Consider the following 11,803-nt stretch of genomic DNA (forward strand, 5'->3'; position numbering starts at 1 on the left):
AAGAACAAAAAAAGCATGGGAATACATCACATAAAAAAGCATTTATCATGAAAGATGCGTACCGCAAGCTAAGAACGTAACAGTGGAATATGTATATAATGAAACTATACATATAAACTATACATATATACTATACTATGCTATACATATGTACTATGATGTGCTATGACTACATACAATGCAATTATAGTGCTGTCTACATAACATGCTATAAGTCTGTATCAAATGATATCTAAGTCTACAGAAATGCTATCTAAGGGGGTAGGGTAAGTGCTATGGGCCATGGTGGAGTCTGAAAAGGTTGGTTTTCAGACTACGGCGGAAGATTGGGAGTGATGCTGCAGTTCTGACTGCAATGGGAAGTGCATTCCACAGTTTTGGAGCCATCTGTGTTCAACATCTGTAACTAACTAGACATTGTAGGGATCAATCTTGAACAGGGCAGGAATCACTCTGAATACAGTGGGATGGCTTAATTATCTGTGTAATACAATGTGTACACAATGACATATCAAACCACAGTTAGTAACATTGTTCTTGCTTTTTACACCATGGTTTCTCATACCCAGAACACACAGCCATGCTCCCTGGAGTGAGTACACTTCTGTGATGTGATTGTGAACAGAAGACCATGTTCACTGTGAACTATCTTGTGTAATCTATGCACAAGTTCTTGCTCAGTACTGTTTGGTGTTTTAACCAGATGGCCCATAACTGGCCCATGATGGATTCTCCCAATCAAAAGTATACTCCATCCTCAACATGGGGTCTGGAAAACCACAGGAGTCTTTGAGAGGATTCCAGGAGACTGATAAGTCTCTCAAGACAGATGTGTAGTGTTGGCTCTCAGAAGGTCTGAAAATGAGTGCAAAGTAAACCGGGTGTAAAGATGTTCTAAATTAACACGTCAACACTGTGTTTGCGAATATTTTTGCGGAATTACAGACTGTAGCATTCAAAAGTTGTGGAAGAGATAGTCCGGCTTGAGAGACTAGGAGAGTGATAAACTTCACACACTATCTACATTCAAGTTATATAATGTACCGGTATGTACACGAATAGCTATTTTGATCCGAGTTTCATTGTTATCATCGATCAACAGCTCGATGATAATCAACACCATTCAACACCATTATGAGATTCTGGACCAAGTCATACACAGTACAACAATAGAATGTGATTCTTTGGGTCCCAACACGCAATCGTGTCTAGGATCACTTGTCTAGGATCACTTGTCCAGGACATTGGAGTCGATTGTGGAAGTCTATTTGTGAATACAGGAATGCTTGCAGGTCTACAAAGCATCATATCCATGCTGTTGCAAACCGTTTTATTCTGCTGTATCCTAATCCTCCATTCACAATGGCATGGAGTCCATGTTATTCATGTATCATTCACTTGTGCCCATTGTTGTGCATCTGTTGTTGTGCATCTGTTGATTTGTTATAACTTTCAGTTTTTTTCTATAACTCATATACTGTATCGATTGATTGATTGATTGATTGATTGAATACTTTATTAACAAATTGCAAACAGTACAGCAGGTACAATTACACAAGACCACGTTGTGGTCATGTAATGTGACCATGCAGTTACAGCATACAGCATCTCTCTGTGTTAATAAACTGCAGAACTTGTCGAATGATACCTTCCTTGGTGTCTCAGAGCTCGCTGCTTAATGCTTTACAGAGGAGAATACTTCACAGTGAATCATCACTGAATCAAGACCAGCCTTACGACTCAGCACACAGAGGGTCTGCTAAAACCACCACGTACTGGGGCTGAGAGAGGAAACGGTGAGTGGAGAATTCTAAACATTGTGGAGGGACCGTTGGGGTTCAGCTGAGAGGGCAGACACATCTCAGGGTCTGCACACAGATGGGAACAATCCTACACAGCCCACCCCACCTCACAGCACACGCTCTGCACAGTATAATACAGAGTTTCCATTTAACTCATGGACCCTTGGGGGCCCAGTTTAAGACCTTCACAGAGTGTAAAATGAACACTCAAGACGAGGAGGGGGCTCCAGCCTGAATAGGGTGTGGGGGATGTGAATGGTGCGTGGGCCCTGCCTCCACGGACAGGATGGGGGTGCGAGGAGGTAGAAGGGAATGGAAAGTACAAAACCATGCGAGGGACACAGAGAGAGGGGCTGGGGAAACAAGGCAGGCATGGAGAGAGAGGGGTGGGGTGGGGAGGGGGATGGTTAGCCTTGGAGGGGAGGGATGGCTTTTTACAAAGTCTTTGGGAGAGTCCCTTTCAGTTCTCACCAGGATTCTAGAGAGTGGAGAAGAGGAGGGCCAATTCTCCCTGATCAGGTAGAGATGCCTGCGCGTGCATGCATGCATGTATTGCTTGTGTGTGTGTGTGTGTGTGTGTGTGTGTGTGTGTGTGTGTGTGTGTGTGTGTGTGTGTGTGTGTGTGCGTGTGCGTGTGCGTGTGCGTGTGTGTCACAGTTAAATATGTACAATATTGTCACCAGATATGATATGAATTAAAATAAGTTACTTAAATTACTTACTGTATGCTCTGTTTTTTATAATCACTCTTCTTTGGCTCATAGTTTGAAGTTCTGGCAGTCTGTGTGAAATGTTTTCAAAGGTGGCATTCATGGCTATAAGTGTTTGACTTTCTTATATGCTTCATGGCTTAGTTCCCCATAGGAATGTGCCTCATTGCAGTGAAAGATAGAAAATGTACCTGATGTTATTAACTGTAGTGTATCTTGATTTTCTTTTTCTTTTCTTTTTTAATGACATTAGTAAAACATTAGTGACATTAGTAAAATGACACTAATGTTTGTAAGTAAAACATGAATGACCTGCCTGGGTAGAGTCAAATTGGGATGTTTACTTTCTGGCAACATTTTGTGGCTAAAGATGAATCAGATGAATCTACTCTTATCAGTGATTGTAGAACTACAGTAGTAGAACTAGTAGAGTACAGTATGTGAGCAACAAACCAGTCTCCACATGCATACAGCTTTTTGGGGGATGAAAATTAGGGTATTTCAAAACGTTGCCAAAATGTAATAATGCTCATTAAGTCCTAGAAATGTAAGTTCTGTTTTCTATTTATTTCGTTAATGGTCTGCAATAGTAAGAGTATTTGTGACGTCATGTCCATGTTGGAAACAAGTCCCTGCAGGACATTTTTTGTGTTCTTTTTTTTTTAGCTTTACTGTCTTACTGCACCACATGCTGTTTACATTTCTGACTAATAAAGTATTCAATCAATAAATCAATCAATCTTTTTGACTGTGATGTTACAGTATCTCCCCCCCCTCTCTCTGTGTGCTGTATAGATCATTGTGAATCCTGACCTGAGTGGGTGTGTGAACAATGCGTGTGTTGTGGTGTGTTTTCCTGCTGGCGGCCCTGCTGCCCTGCTCTCTGGCCCAGAGACATGACCCCTTCGGCTGGCTCTACAGATCAAGGAACCTGGGCTTTCTGCAGTCGGACATCACCGGAGGGGAGTGCCCCCCGGAGTGCGACTGCCCCCCTACCTTCCCCGTGGCCATGTACTGCGACGGACGCGGGCTCACGGCCATGCCGTCCATCCCCGCCCGCATGAAGTACCTGTACCTGCAGAACAACGCCATAACGGCCGTGCCAGACTCGTCCCTGGTCAACGCCACTAATCTGGTCTGGCTCATGTTGCACTACAACCAGCTGACGTCTGACAACGTTGGCAAGAAGGTAGTTGGTCCCGCTCACATCTGGTCCCACTCGGCAACAATCAGTGGGGTTTCTGGGGACTTCAGAGCATGACACAATGTGGCGCTTGAGTCTGGATTTGATCTTCAGATGGCTGGCGATGGGCTTAAGTCTATTTCGTGCCACTTGTCGGTTTTTCAAGTGAAAATATATCATTAGGCTTGAGGCTACACAGACAGACACAAGGCCACAGTTACATAACAGCTTGATTGTTGCATCTCAAGCATGTGCGGGGGGGGGGGGGGGGGGGGCTTTTAGGGCTTGGGCCCCTGACCTTTTGCCTCAAAGTACCCCTTTCCCCCTACAAAAATATGGCAGGCTGTAAATAAATAAGGGCCATGGATGATCCGTGGCCCTTATCAATATTATACATTTTAATGTTTACATTGTAATGACAACATATTGCATATTTTACTCCAATGTCCAAGTTATTGTGAAACATCTTGCGCTATTAGCATAAGACATCCAATGTAGGGCCCACTACATTTCTGGTGTGAAATGGCACGAGGGGCGGACCCCTCAAAAAGACCACCCCCACAAAATTCGGCGCATGCTGTGTATGCACACACATGTGCCCTTTTCTTGAGTTTGGTGCCCTTCCCCCTTCAGTGCTCTTTGTACGGCCCTGTTGCATCTGTATGTATGTTTGCTGTTACAATATAAGTAGCAGCAATACTACAATGTAGATTAAATTAAAGGTCCTGCCTTGAATCTTTTACTGGAGTAAAGTAAATGTACTTTACACTGTACTGTACTGTACATTTCATCACTGGTACAGGGTTTACGCACAGTTACATTACTGTATGAGTATGCGATCTATAGTAACGGTACAGAGAAGAGTTTCTAAGCTGTGTACATTCAGCTTGTATATTATTGTGCATTCAGCTTGTGTATTTTTATTGTGCATGCAAGGCCTTCGCAAAGATGCAATCACTGGACCGGCTGTATCTGCAGCACAACAATCTGACACGCATTCCTCCCAGTCTCCCCCGCTCCCTACGAGACCTGAGGCTCAACCACAACAGCATCAGCAAGGTTTGTCATACAGCCATAACATTGTCCCTGTCGGGTGGAAACCTCATACTGTATATGTCCAAAAACTGTTACTTAAAATAAATACAAGCATAACCTGTGTACCAATGGAACCAATGTGGTTATTATTATTTACTCATCAGCTCTTGGTAATACTTTTCATTAGTTCAAAATAATAAAAAAAAAACACAGACACTGACAGACCTTAACCACTTTTACTTTCACTTTAAAAGTAGCAAAAATAGCAGATCTACAAGCTCACAATGTGACAGTACGCCGGTGCGTTGTGAGATTGTAGATCGGGAATGTTTGCTACTTTTGCATGACACAGTCATAGAACATTGTAGGGAAAAAAAAGAAATAAAAAGTTGAATCATGGACAGTTGAGTTTTCTGCCAGAGAGGGACAAATTATTACTGCCATTATTACTGCTACAAGGTTGCTTTATACCTGGCTGCAGTCGGATTCCTCACGATATTAAACTTTTTAATGTTTCCCTCGGTTGCCTAGATAACACCTGCGGACCTAGAGGGGATGGACAACCTCACCATCCTGTATCTCCATGACAACGCTGTGACGGATGTGGGCGCATCGCTGAAGGATCTGAAGTCACTCACCTTGTTGGACATCAGCAACAACAAGCTAAAGAAGGTATAGTGTACGCGAGCGCGCGTGTGTGTGTGTACAATGGAACTAAATGGAGTCTGGAGTCTCTGGACCCATTTAGTTCCATTTGTACACACATTAAATTATAGCAGCACTGTGTATCCTTTTAATGTCAATACAATACAACTTATACAATTGGGGTGGTTGTATTGTGTCTCCCTGCTCCTCTGCGTGGAAACGCAGGAAACCGGGTTCAAATCCAGGGTAGAAGAGGAACGTTACATGATTTTAGGGTGCTTTAGCTCAGGGGTTCTCAACCCGTGGGTCGCGACCCCTCGGGGGGTCGCCAAATTATTTTAGGGGGTCCCCAAATTATTTAAAAAAAAATATATATATATATATATATTTTCACGATTTTTCAAAAATAGCAGACCTACAAGCTCGTAGCGCGCCACTCGGTGGCGCGCTATGAGCTTGTAGATCTGCTATTTTTCAATAGCTAAATTATAACAATGTTTAAAACACCAAAAGGGGTTCCCGCCCAAAATGGTTTAAGGTTATTGTAGCAGTCAATTTATATTGGGGGTCGGGAGGGGCCGGGGCGGGGGTCCCGAGTCATTGCCAAAGCATTTCCGGGGGTCCCCGGCCAAAAACGTTGAGAACCCCTGCTTTAGCTGAATGTTTACTGAACCGTATGGTAATTTGGGAGTTTTGTGCCAGTCTGAGTCCTTTGCCCTTCCAGCCCTGCGCCACATCCATATCGCCATTCGCCAGTGATGGAAGTCACTCATTCATACTGCAATGTATAGATATACTCTGTTATCTGTTAAGTAGAAGTCAAAGTCAAAGTCGTACACGTTAGTCACACACGTTACCGCAGTGAAATTTGTTCTCCGCATTTGACCCATCTCTTGGAGCGGTGAGCTGCAGCGTGCGCCGCGCTCGGGAATCATTAGTTGATTTGACCCCCAATCCAACCCATTGATGCTGAGTGCCAAGCAGGGAGGCATTGGGTCCCGTTTTTACAGTCTTTGGTATGACCCGGGCCGGGGATCGAACCTCCGACCTACCAGTTTCAGGGCGGACCCACAAGGCCACTGTCTGGTGGTCCTGTATTCAAAATGTACTTGAGTAAAAATACAAAAGTATCCGCCTCAAAATATACATAAAGTAGGCCTACCAAAAGTAAAAGTACTCATTGTGCAGAATGTCCCATTTCACAATATTAAAACGTATAAACAATCTTTTAAAAATAGCCGATCTACAACCTTGTAGATCTGCTATTTTCAAGAGGCCGAAATATTCGATAGAACTGAAGTGGTCAGTGTGTTTTGTAACAATAATCAAAATCTACAAAGTGTACTTTTCATATAATTGTAGTGGAGTAAAAGTACAATATTTTCCTCTGAGATATAGTCGGGTAGAATTAAAAGTATTGTGAAAAAATATATATACCTGAAAATGTTACTTACAGTAGCCTACCTGAGTACAGTTACTTTACACCACTGTTATCGCTTATGTCTGGAGAAACATCAAACGCAACACAAACGAGTGCTTGAACAAATTTATGAGCAACGAGGTGCAGTTGATAGCTGATATCAATGTGATATACCTCACTAAGCTACAAGTAAAACCCCTCAAACCTCCCAAGCCTTGGAGGAGGTTTGACGGGATGCCATCAATCTTCAACAACTGTTTGCAAACTTCTCTAGGTCAAGGAAGGGGCCCACTTTTAAAAAAAAAGCCCAAAAGCGTTGCCTAATGCCTACACATCTCTGACCAAAGTGCTCAGATCGGTGTAGATCATAGATCGTTTTGTTTTGTTTTTGTTTTTTCAAATAGCCAAAGTATAGAAAGTATTGAAGTGGTTAATGTATGTTTTGTAAAAAATAATAAAAATATAAGTAACTAGTAGTAACTAAAGTTTTCAAATAATTGTAGTGGAGTGAAAGTACAATATTTGCCTAGGCGATGTAGTGGAGTAGAAGTACAAGTACTGAAAATTGGAAGTACTCCAGTAAAGGAAGAAAAAATACCTTGACTTAAGTAGCCTACAATAGTTGAGTACATGTACTAACTTTACACCAGTGGTTCTCAACCAGTGGCCCGGGGACGAACAGTGGTCCTTGAGGGTGTTCCAGGTGGTCCCCACTCCCCAGCTAAATGATGGAGAGTTGGTAACCAAATGGACCCTTATTAGATCTTTAACTCTTGAGAGGGTAAAATGAAACCAAATGGGCACATTTGGTTTAATTCTACGCTCCCAAGAGTTAACTTATTGTTCTGCATTACTTAATTTACAAGATGTTTGCCTGTTATCTCTCCAAATGGTACCAACATAAATACAGCATGGAATTGTGGACAAAATCTTATCCAATGATAACAAAATATTCTTTAGTTTGGGGTCAGAGAGGCTAAATGTCATCAAATGGTGGTCTGTGGCTCCAACATCGAATAAATAATGGGCCTTGATGTGAAAATGGTTGAAAACCCCTGCTTTACACGACTGGTTCTCTAGCATATAATCCTCCATCCATGATGTGTTGATTGATTCCAGGTCCCCACGGCTCTGCCCGAGCAGCTCCACCAGCTGTACCTGGAGTCCAACGCCATCGACTCGCTGCCAGACGGCTTCCTGGGCCGCTTCACCCAGCTGCAGTACATCAGGATGGCACACAACCTGCTGACGGACAAGGGCATCCCTCCCAACACCTTCAACGTGAGCGGCCTGGTGGAGCTGGACCTCAGCTTCAACAAGCTAGAGCGGATCCCGCCGGTCAGCACCACGCTGCAGCACCTCTATCTGCAGGCCAATCAGATCAAAGGTAAAAAATGTTTGTACACTCTCCAAGTTACAAATTGATTCATGCAAAATGTGTGTGTTTCTTCAAAATGTGATAAAACTTTCAAGAAAATCTAATTGATTCCAAATGTGGAACAAACACATTTTTGATTGACCAGTGATCCTGAGCGACTTCCCATAGTTAAATATGTAGGCCTACTAGACATCTTATTCCAAAGCTATTTCAACAGTCTCTCTTTACCTCGTTTTCAACTCAGGTACTGTTACAACTACAAACAAGTCACAGCTTTGTGTCAATGAATAAAATGTTATTTTAATCAGTCTGTATGGTATGTTAATACAATATAACTAGTCTAGTACAGTACATCTCTACAGTGGTTGGAGGTGATCTCTCTATTCTCCCATTGAGACATTTAGACGCTGGTGTCTGGGAGGACACCTACTGGTTGATAAGTAGTATAGGCATCAGGGGTCGGCAATAGGCGGCCCGCGGGCCAAAATTGGCCCCCCAGAAATAATATCTGGCCCGTGAGATAATTTTGAGAATTTGTTTTTTTTTTTTTTTTTTTTAATATTTGTTTTTTTTTTTTTTTTAAAGTCAATATGGTGCTGACACGACGTTATGCTGCTTTCACACGGGCAGATGCAAAGCTACACTAGTACACCTAGTCACAGAACAGTGTCGTCGTTAAGCAGCAGGAGGATCCCACTGGCAGCACCTGTCCGTTTATCATTAGTGTTGGACGTTCGTGGTTGTGCTAATGATAAACGGACAGGTGCTGCCAGTGGGATCCTCCTGCTGCTTAACGACGACACTGTTCTGTGACTAGGTGTACTAGTGTAGCTTTGCATCTGCCCGTGTGAAAGCAGCATAACGTCGTGTCAGCACCATATTTTTCCAGCAAAAAAAAAAGAAAAAAGTTGATTTATATTGGTCAAATAGACCCGAATTAGATCCGAATTAGACCGAATTAGACCCGAATTAGACCCGAATTTTTTCGCGCACGCGCGCTTCGCGCGCGTGCGCTCCTCCACGGGCGCACGCGCGCTGCGCGCGCGCACGCGCCAGACGGCCGGCCCGCGATGGAATGTCTGGGAATAATATTGGCCCGAGGACAATCTCAATTGCCGACCCCTGCCCTACATGATAGGTGGGCACCAAGGAAAAGCGGGCACCTCACGGTTAAATTGGCTATTTCTTAAACATATATATTTGGAAATTGTTTTTAAGTAAAGTAAACGTATAGAACATGCTTAAACATTCGACAATTACGGTATAATATTTCTACAATTGCTATACAAGAAACATTTTGGGGCATAAACTTAAGAATTTGAAGGACAAAATTAAGTCTGATAATGATGTACCGTGCATGTTCACATCATGCATACTTTACATTACTTTTTCTAATATTTTTTAAACATTTTGGACAAAATAGAACATTTTGTGCCCAGATGTCCCGGCCTATAGTGCCCCCCACCTACCTGTATCCGGCTACTGCCTCAAGGCGAGATAATAAAAAACAAAAATGCAATATAACTCTCCTGGCCAAACATTTTTTTTGCCTCGCCTGAGGCTCGGGAGTAATAGATGTTTGGTCAGCCACCCAGGAAGGACAATAAATGTTTATGAATTGCAGTCTTTAAAAACAAGTCCCTCCTGTCTCTTTGCATAATTGCTGCAGAGTTCACTCTGGGCAGCTTCTGCAGCGTTGTGGACGTGACCAACTTCTCCAGGCTGAGGACTCTGCGGCTGGACGGGAACGAGCTCGGCCCCCAGGACGTCCCCACGGAGTCCGTCATGTGCTTACGTCTGGCAAACAACATCGAGTTGTAACTCACTGCCTCTCACACTTCACCAGTGATGGAAGTGAAGTACTCAAATGTTTTTACTTAAGTAAAAGCATCAATACCACAATGGAAAAGTAGAAAGTTCGGGGTTTCCAAATTTACTTCAGTAAAAGTACAAAGGTATTGACATTAAATAATACTTAAAGTAACAAAAGTACACATTTTGCACAATGTTCCAATTCCAATTCAGTTTTCAAAATGCACAAAATATATTTTTTTAAATAGCAGATCTACAAGCTCACAATACGTCACGATTTGTAGATTGTCTATTTTCAAATAACCAAAGTATATGAAGTGATAAAAATAAATGTAGTGGGGTAAAAGTAAATATTTGGATCTGAGATGTAGTGGAGTAAAAGAAAGGAAGTACTCCAGTGAAGTAAAAAACAAAATACTTCAAAATTGTACTTGAGTACATGTACTAAACTGTCATCTGGAGCACAGCAATGGCTGTAGACAAACAGCAGGGGGCAGCAGTTCCATATTGTCAACGCATTGCTGTTCTATCTATAGCATTATACCCACTACAGTAGAAAAGTTCAACTTTATTTAAAATACTCTTTTCTTTGAACTAGTACTGTAGCCTGCCATTTCAACGGCATTATCAGATGTCACACATTCTAGGGACGTTTTGTGTGGAAAACATAACAGTAACATCTTTAATGTCCCTAATAAGAAGGAACAACTTAAGTTTTATCAATGACATAGTATATAAGGTACTATAAGCTATATGTTATGTTTTGTTTGTGTGTGTGTGGGCTGATTCAATGGGATCAACTCTTGATCCAACTTCCATACTCTTGTGAAGATCATCATGTAATGTATACTGTGTTTTCCATATTCTCCCTTTCTCTGTGTGTGTGTGTGTGTGTGTGTGTGTGTGTGTGTGTGTGTGTGTGTGTGTGTGTGTGTGTGTGTGTGTGTGTGCGTGCGTGCGTGCGTGCGTGCGTGCGTGCGTGCGTGCGTGCGTGCGTGCGTGCGTGCGTGCGTGCGTGCGTGCGTGCGTGCGTGCGTGCGCGCACACACGCGCGCATGTCTCTTTCCTCCACCTCCCCCATTTCTCTCATTTCGTCTGACCTGACTGCTGCGTTGACCTTGACAAAAGAACATAGGCTACTTTTGATTTGCTATTTCGGTCATAGTCTGCAAATGCATTGTACCGTATAACGATGTATTCCTGATAACTGCATTCTATCCATAGTTACCCTATCTGCAACATGAAACAGTTTTCCTCATTTCATCTCTGCACAAAGTCCAGAAACATTTTCTGTGTGAAACAATGCTGTAAGTAGGCTATTTATTTCTCAGTCGTAGCCAAATCACATCAAGCAACATCTACACTTGTAAGAGGACTTTGATGTAAGTTGCCGTTGAGAAAGAAAACAAAAAGTTAGTCTTGTAGGAGGTGAAAGACTCCTCTATATTCTTCACATCTATTATAGAGGTTTTTTTTGGTGCAATGATTTATGCATGGCATGGATTGATCTCCATCTTGACAAATCGACAAAGGTTTTGTGTGTTTAAAAGCCTGTTTTGCAATAGAAATATTAAACCTTTTTCTTTTTTCTTTTTTTTTTACAAAGACGTGTTTTGTTTTGTTTTGTTTTCAGCTCTCATATCGTCTCTGTCGGGTGGAAACCTCATATCTCCAAAACTGTTACTTTTCAGGATTAAAAGAAATATAGCAAAAGTAGCAGATGTAGATCTGCTACTTTTGCTATATTTATTTTAATCTTTAAGCTCAAAACACCCCACGTTTTGAGCCGCATTTCGAGCTTCTGGATCTGCTACTTTT

At 42.4% G+C, this 11,803-nt stretch overlaps 1 protein-coding gene across 1 annotated transcript; it reads left to right on the plus strand.

The window, feature by feature from the left end:
* The first annotated feature begins 2,221 nt into the window (after positions 1-2,221).
* Positions 2,222-11,590, plus strand: fmoda (fibromodulin a). Its single transcript, XM_079509540.1, has 6 exons — positions 2,222-2,321; positions 3,308-3,701; positions 4,632-4,754; positions 5,262-5,402; positions 7,915-8,182; positions 9,843-11,590. Exons 2-6 carry the CDS (start codon positions 3,345-3,347, stop codon positions 9,992-9,994), a joined length of 1,041 nt encoding a protein of 346 aa, XP_079365666.1. The 5' UTR covers positions 2,222-2,321; positions 3,308-3,344; the 3' UTR covers positions 9,995-11,590.
* The last annotated feature ends 213 nt before the right edge of the window (positions 11,591-11,803 follow it).

The sequence above is a fragment of the Electrona antarctica genome (assembly GCF_951216825.1).
Source record: "Electrona antarctica genome assembly, chromosome: 9".
Classification (NCBI taxonomy): domain Eukaryota; kingdom Metazoa; phylum Chordata; class Actinopteri; order Myctophiformes; family Myctophidae; genus Electrona; species Electrona antarctica.

Excerpts from the sequence above, each read along its gene's own strand:
- fmoda (XM_079509540.1), top strand. The coding sequence starts at position 3,345 with ATGCGTGTGTTGTGGTGTGTTTTCCTGCTGGCGGCCCTGCTGCCCTGC. Across the intron at positions 3,702-4,631 it reads CTGACAACGTTGGCAAGAAG|GCCTTCGCAAAGATGCAATC; the intron begins GTAGTTGGTCCC and ends TGTGCATGCAAG. Across the intron at positions 8,183-9,842 it reads GCAGGCCAATCAGATCAAAG|AGTTCACTCTGGGCAGCTTC; the intron begins GTAAAAAATGTT and ends TAATTGCTGCAG.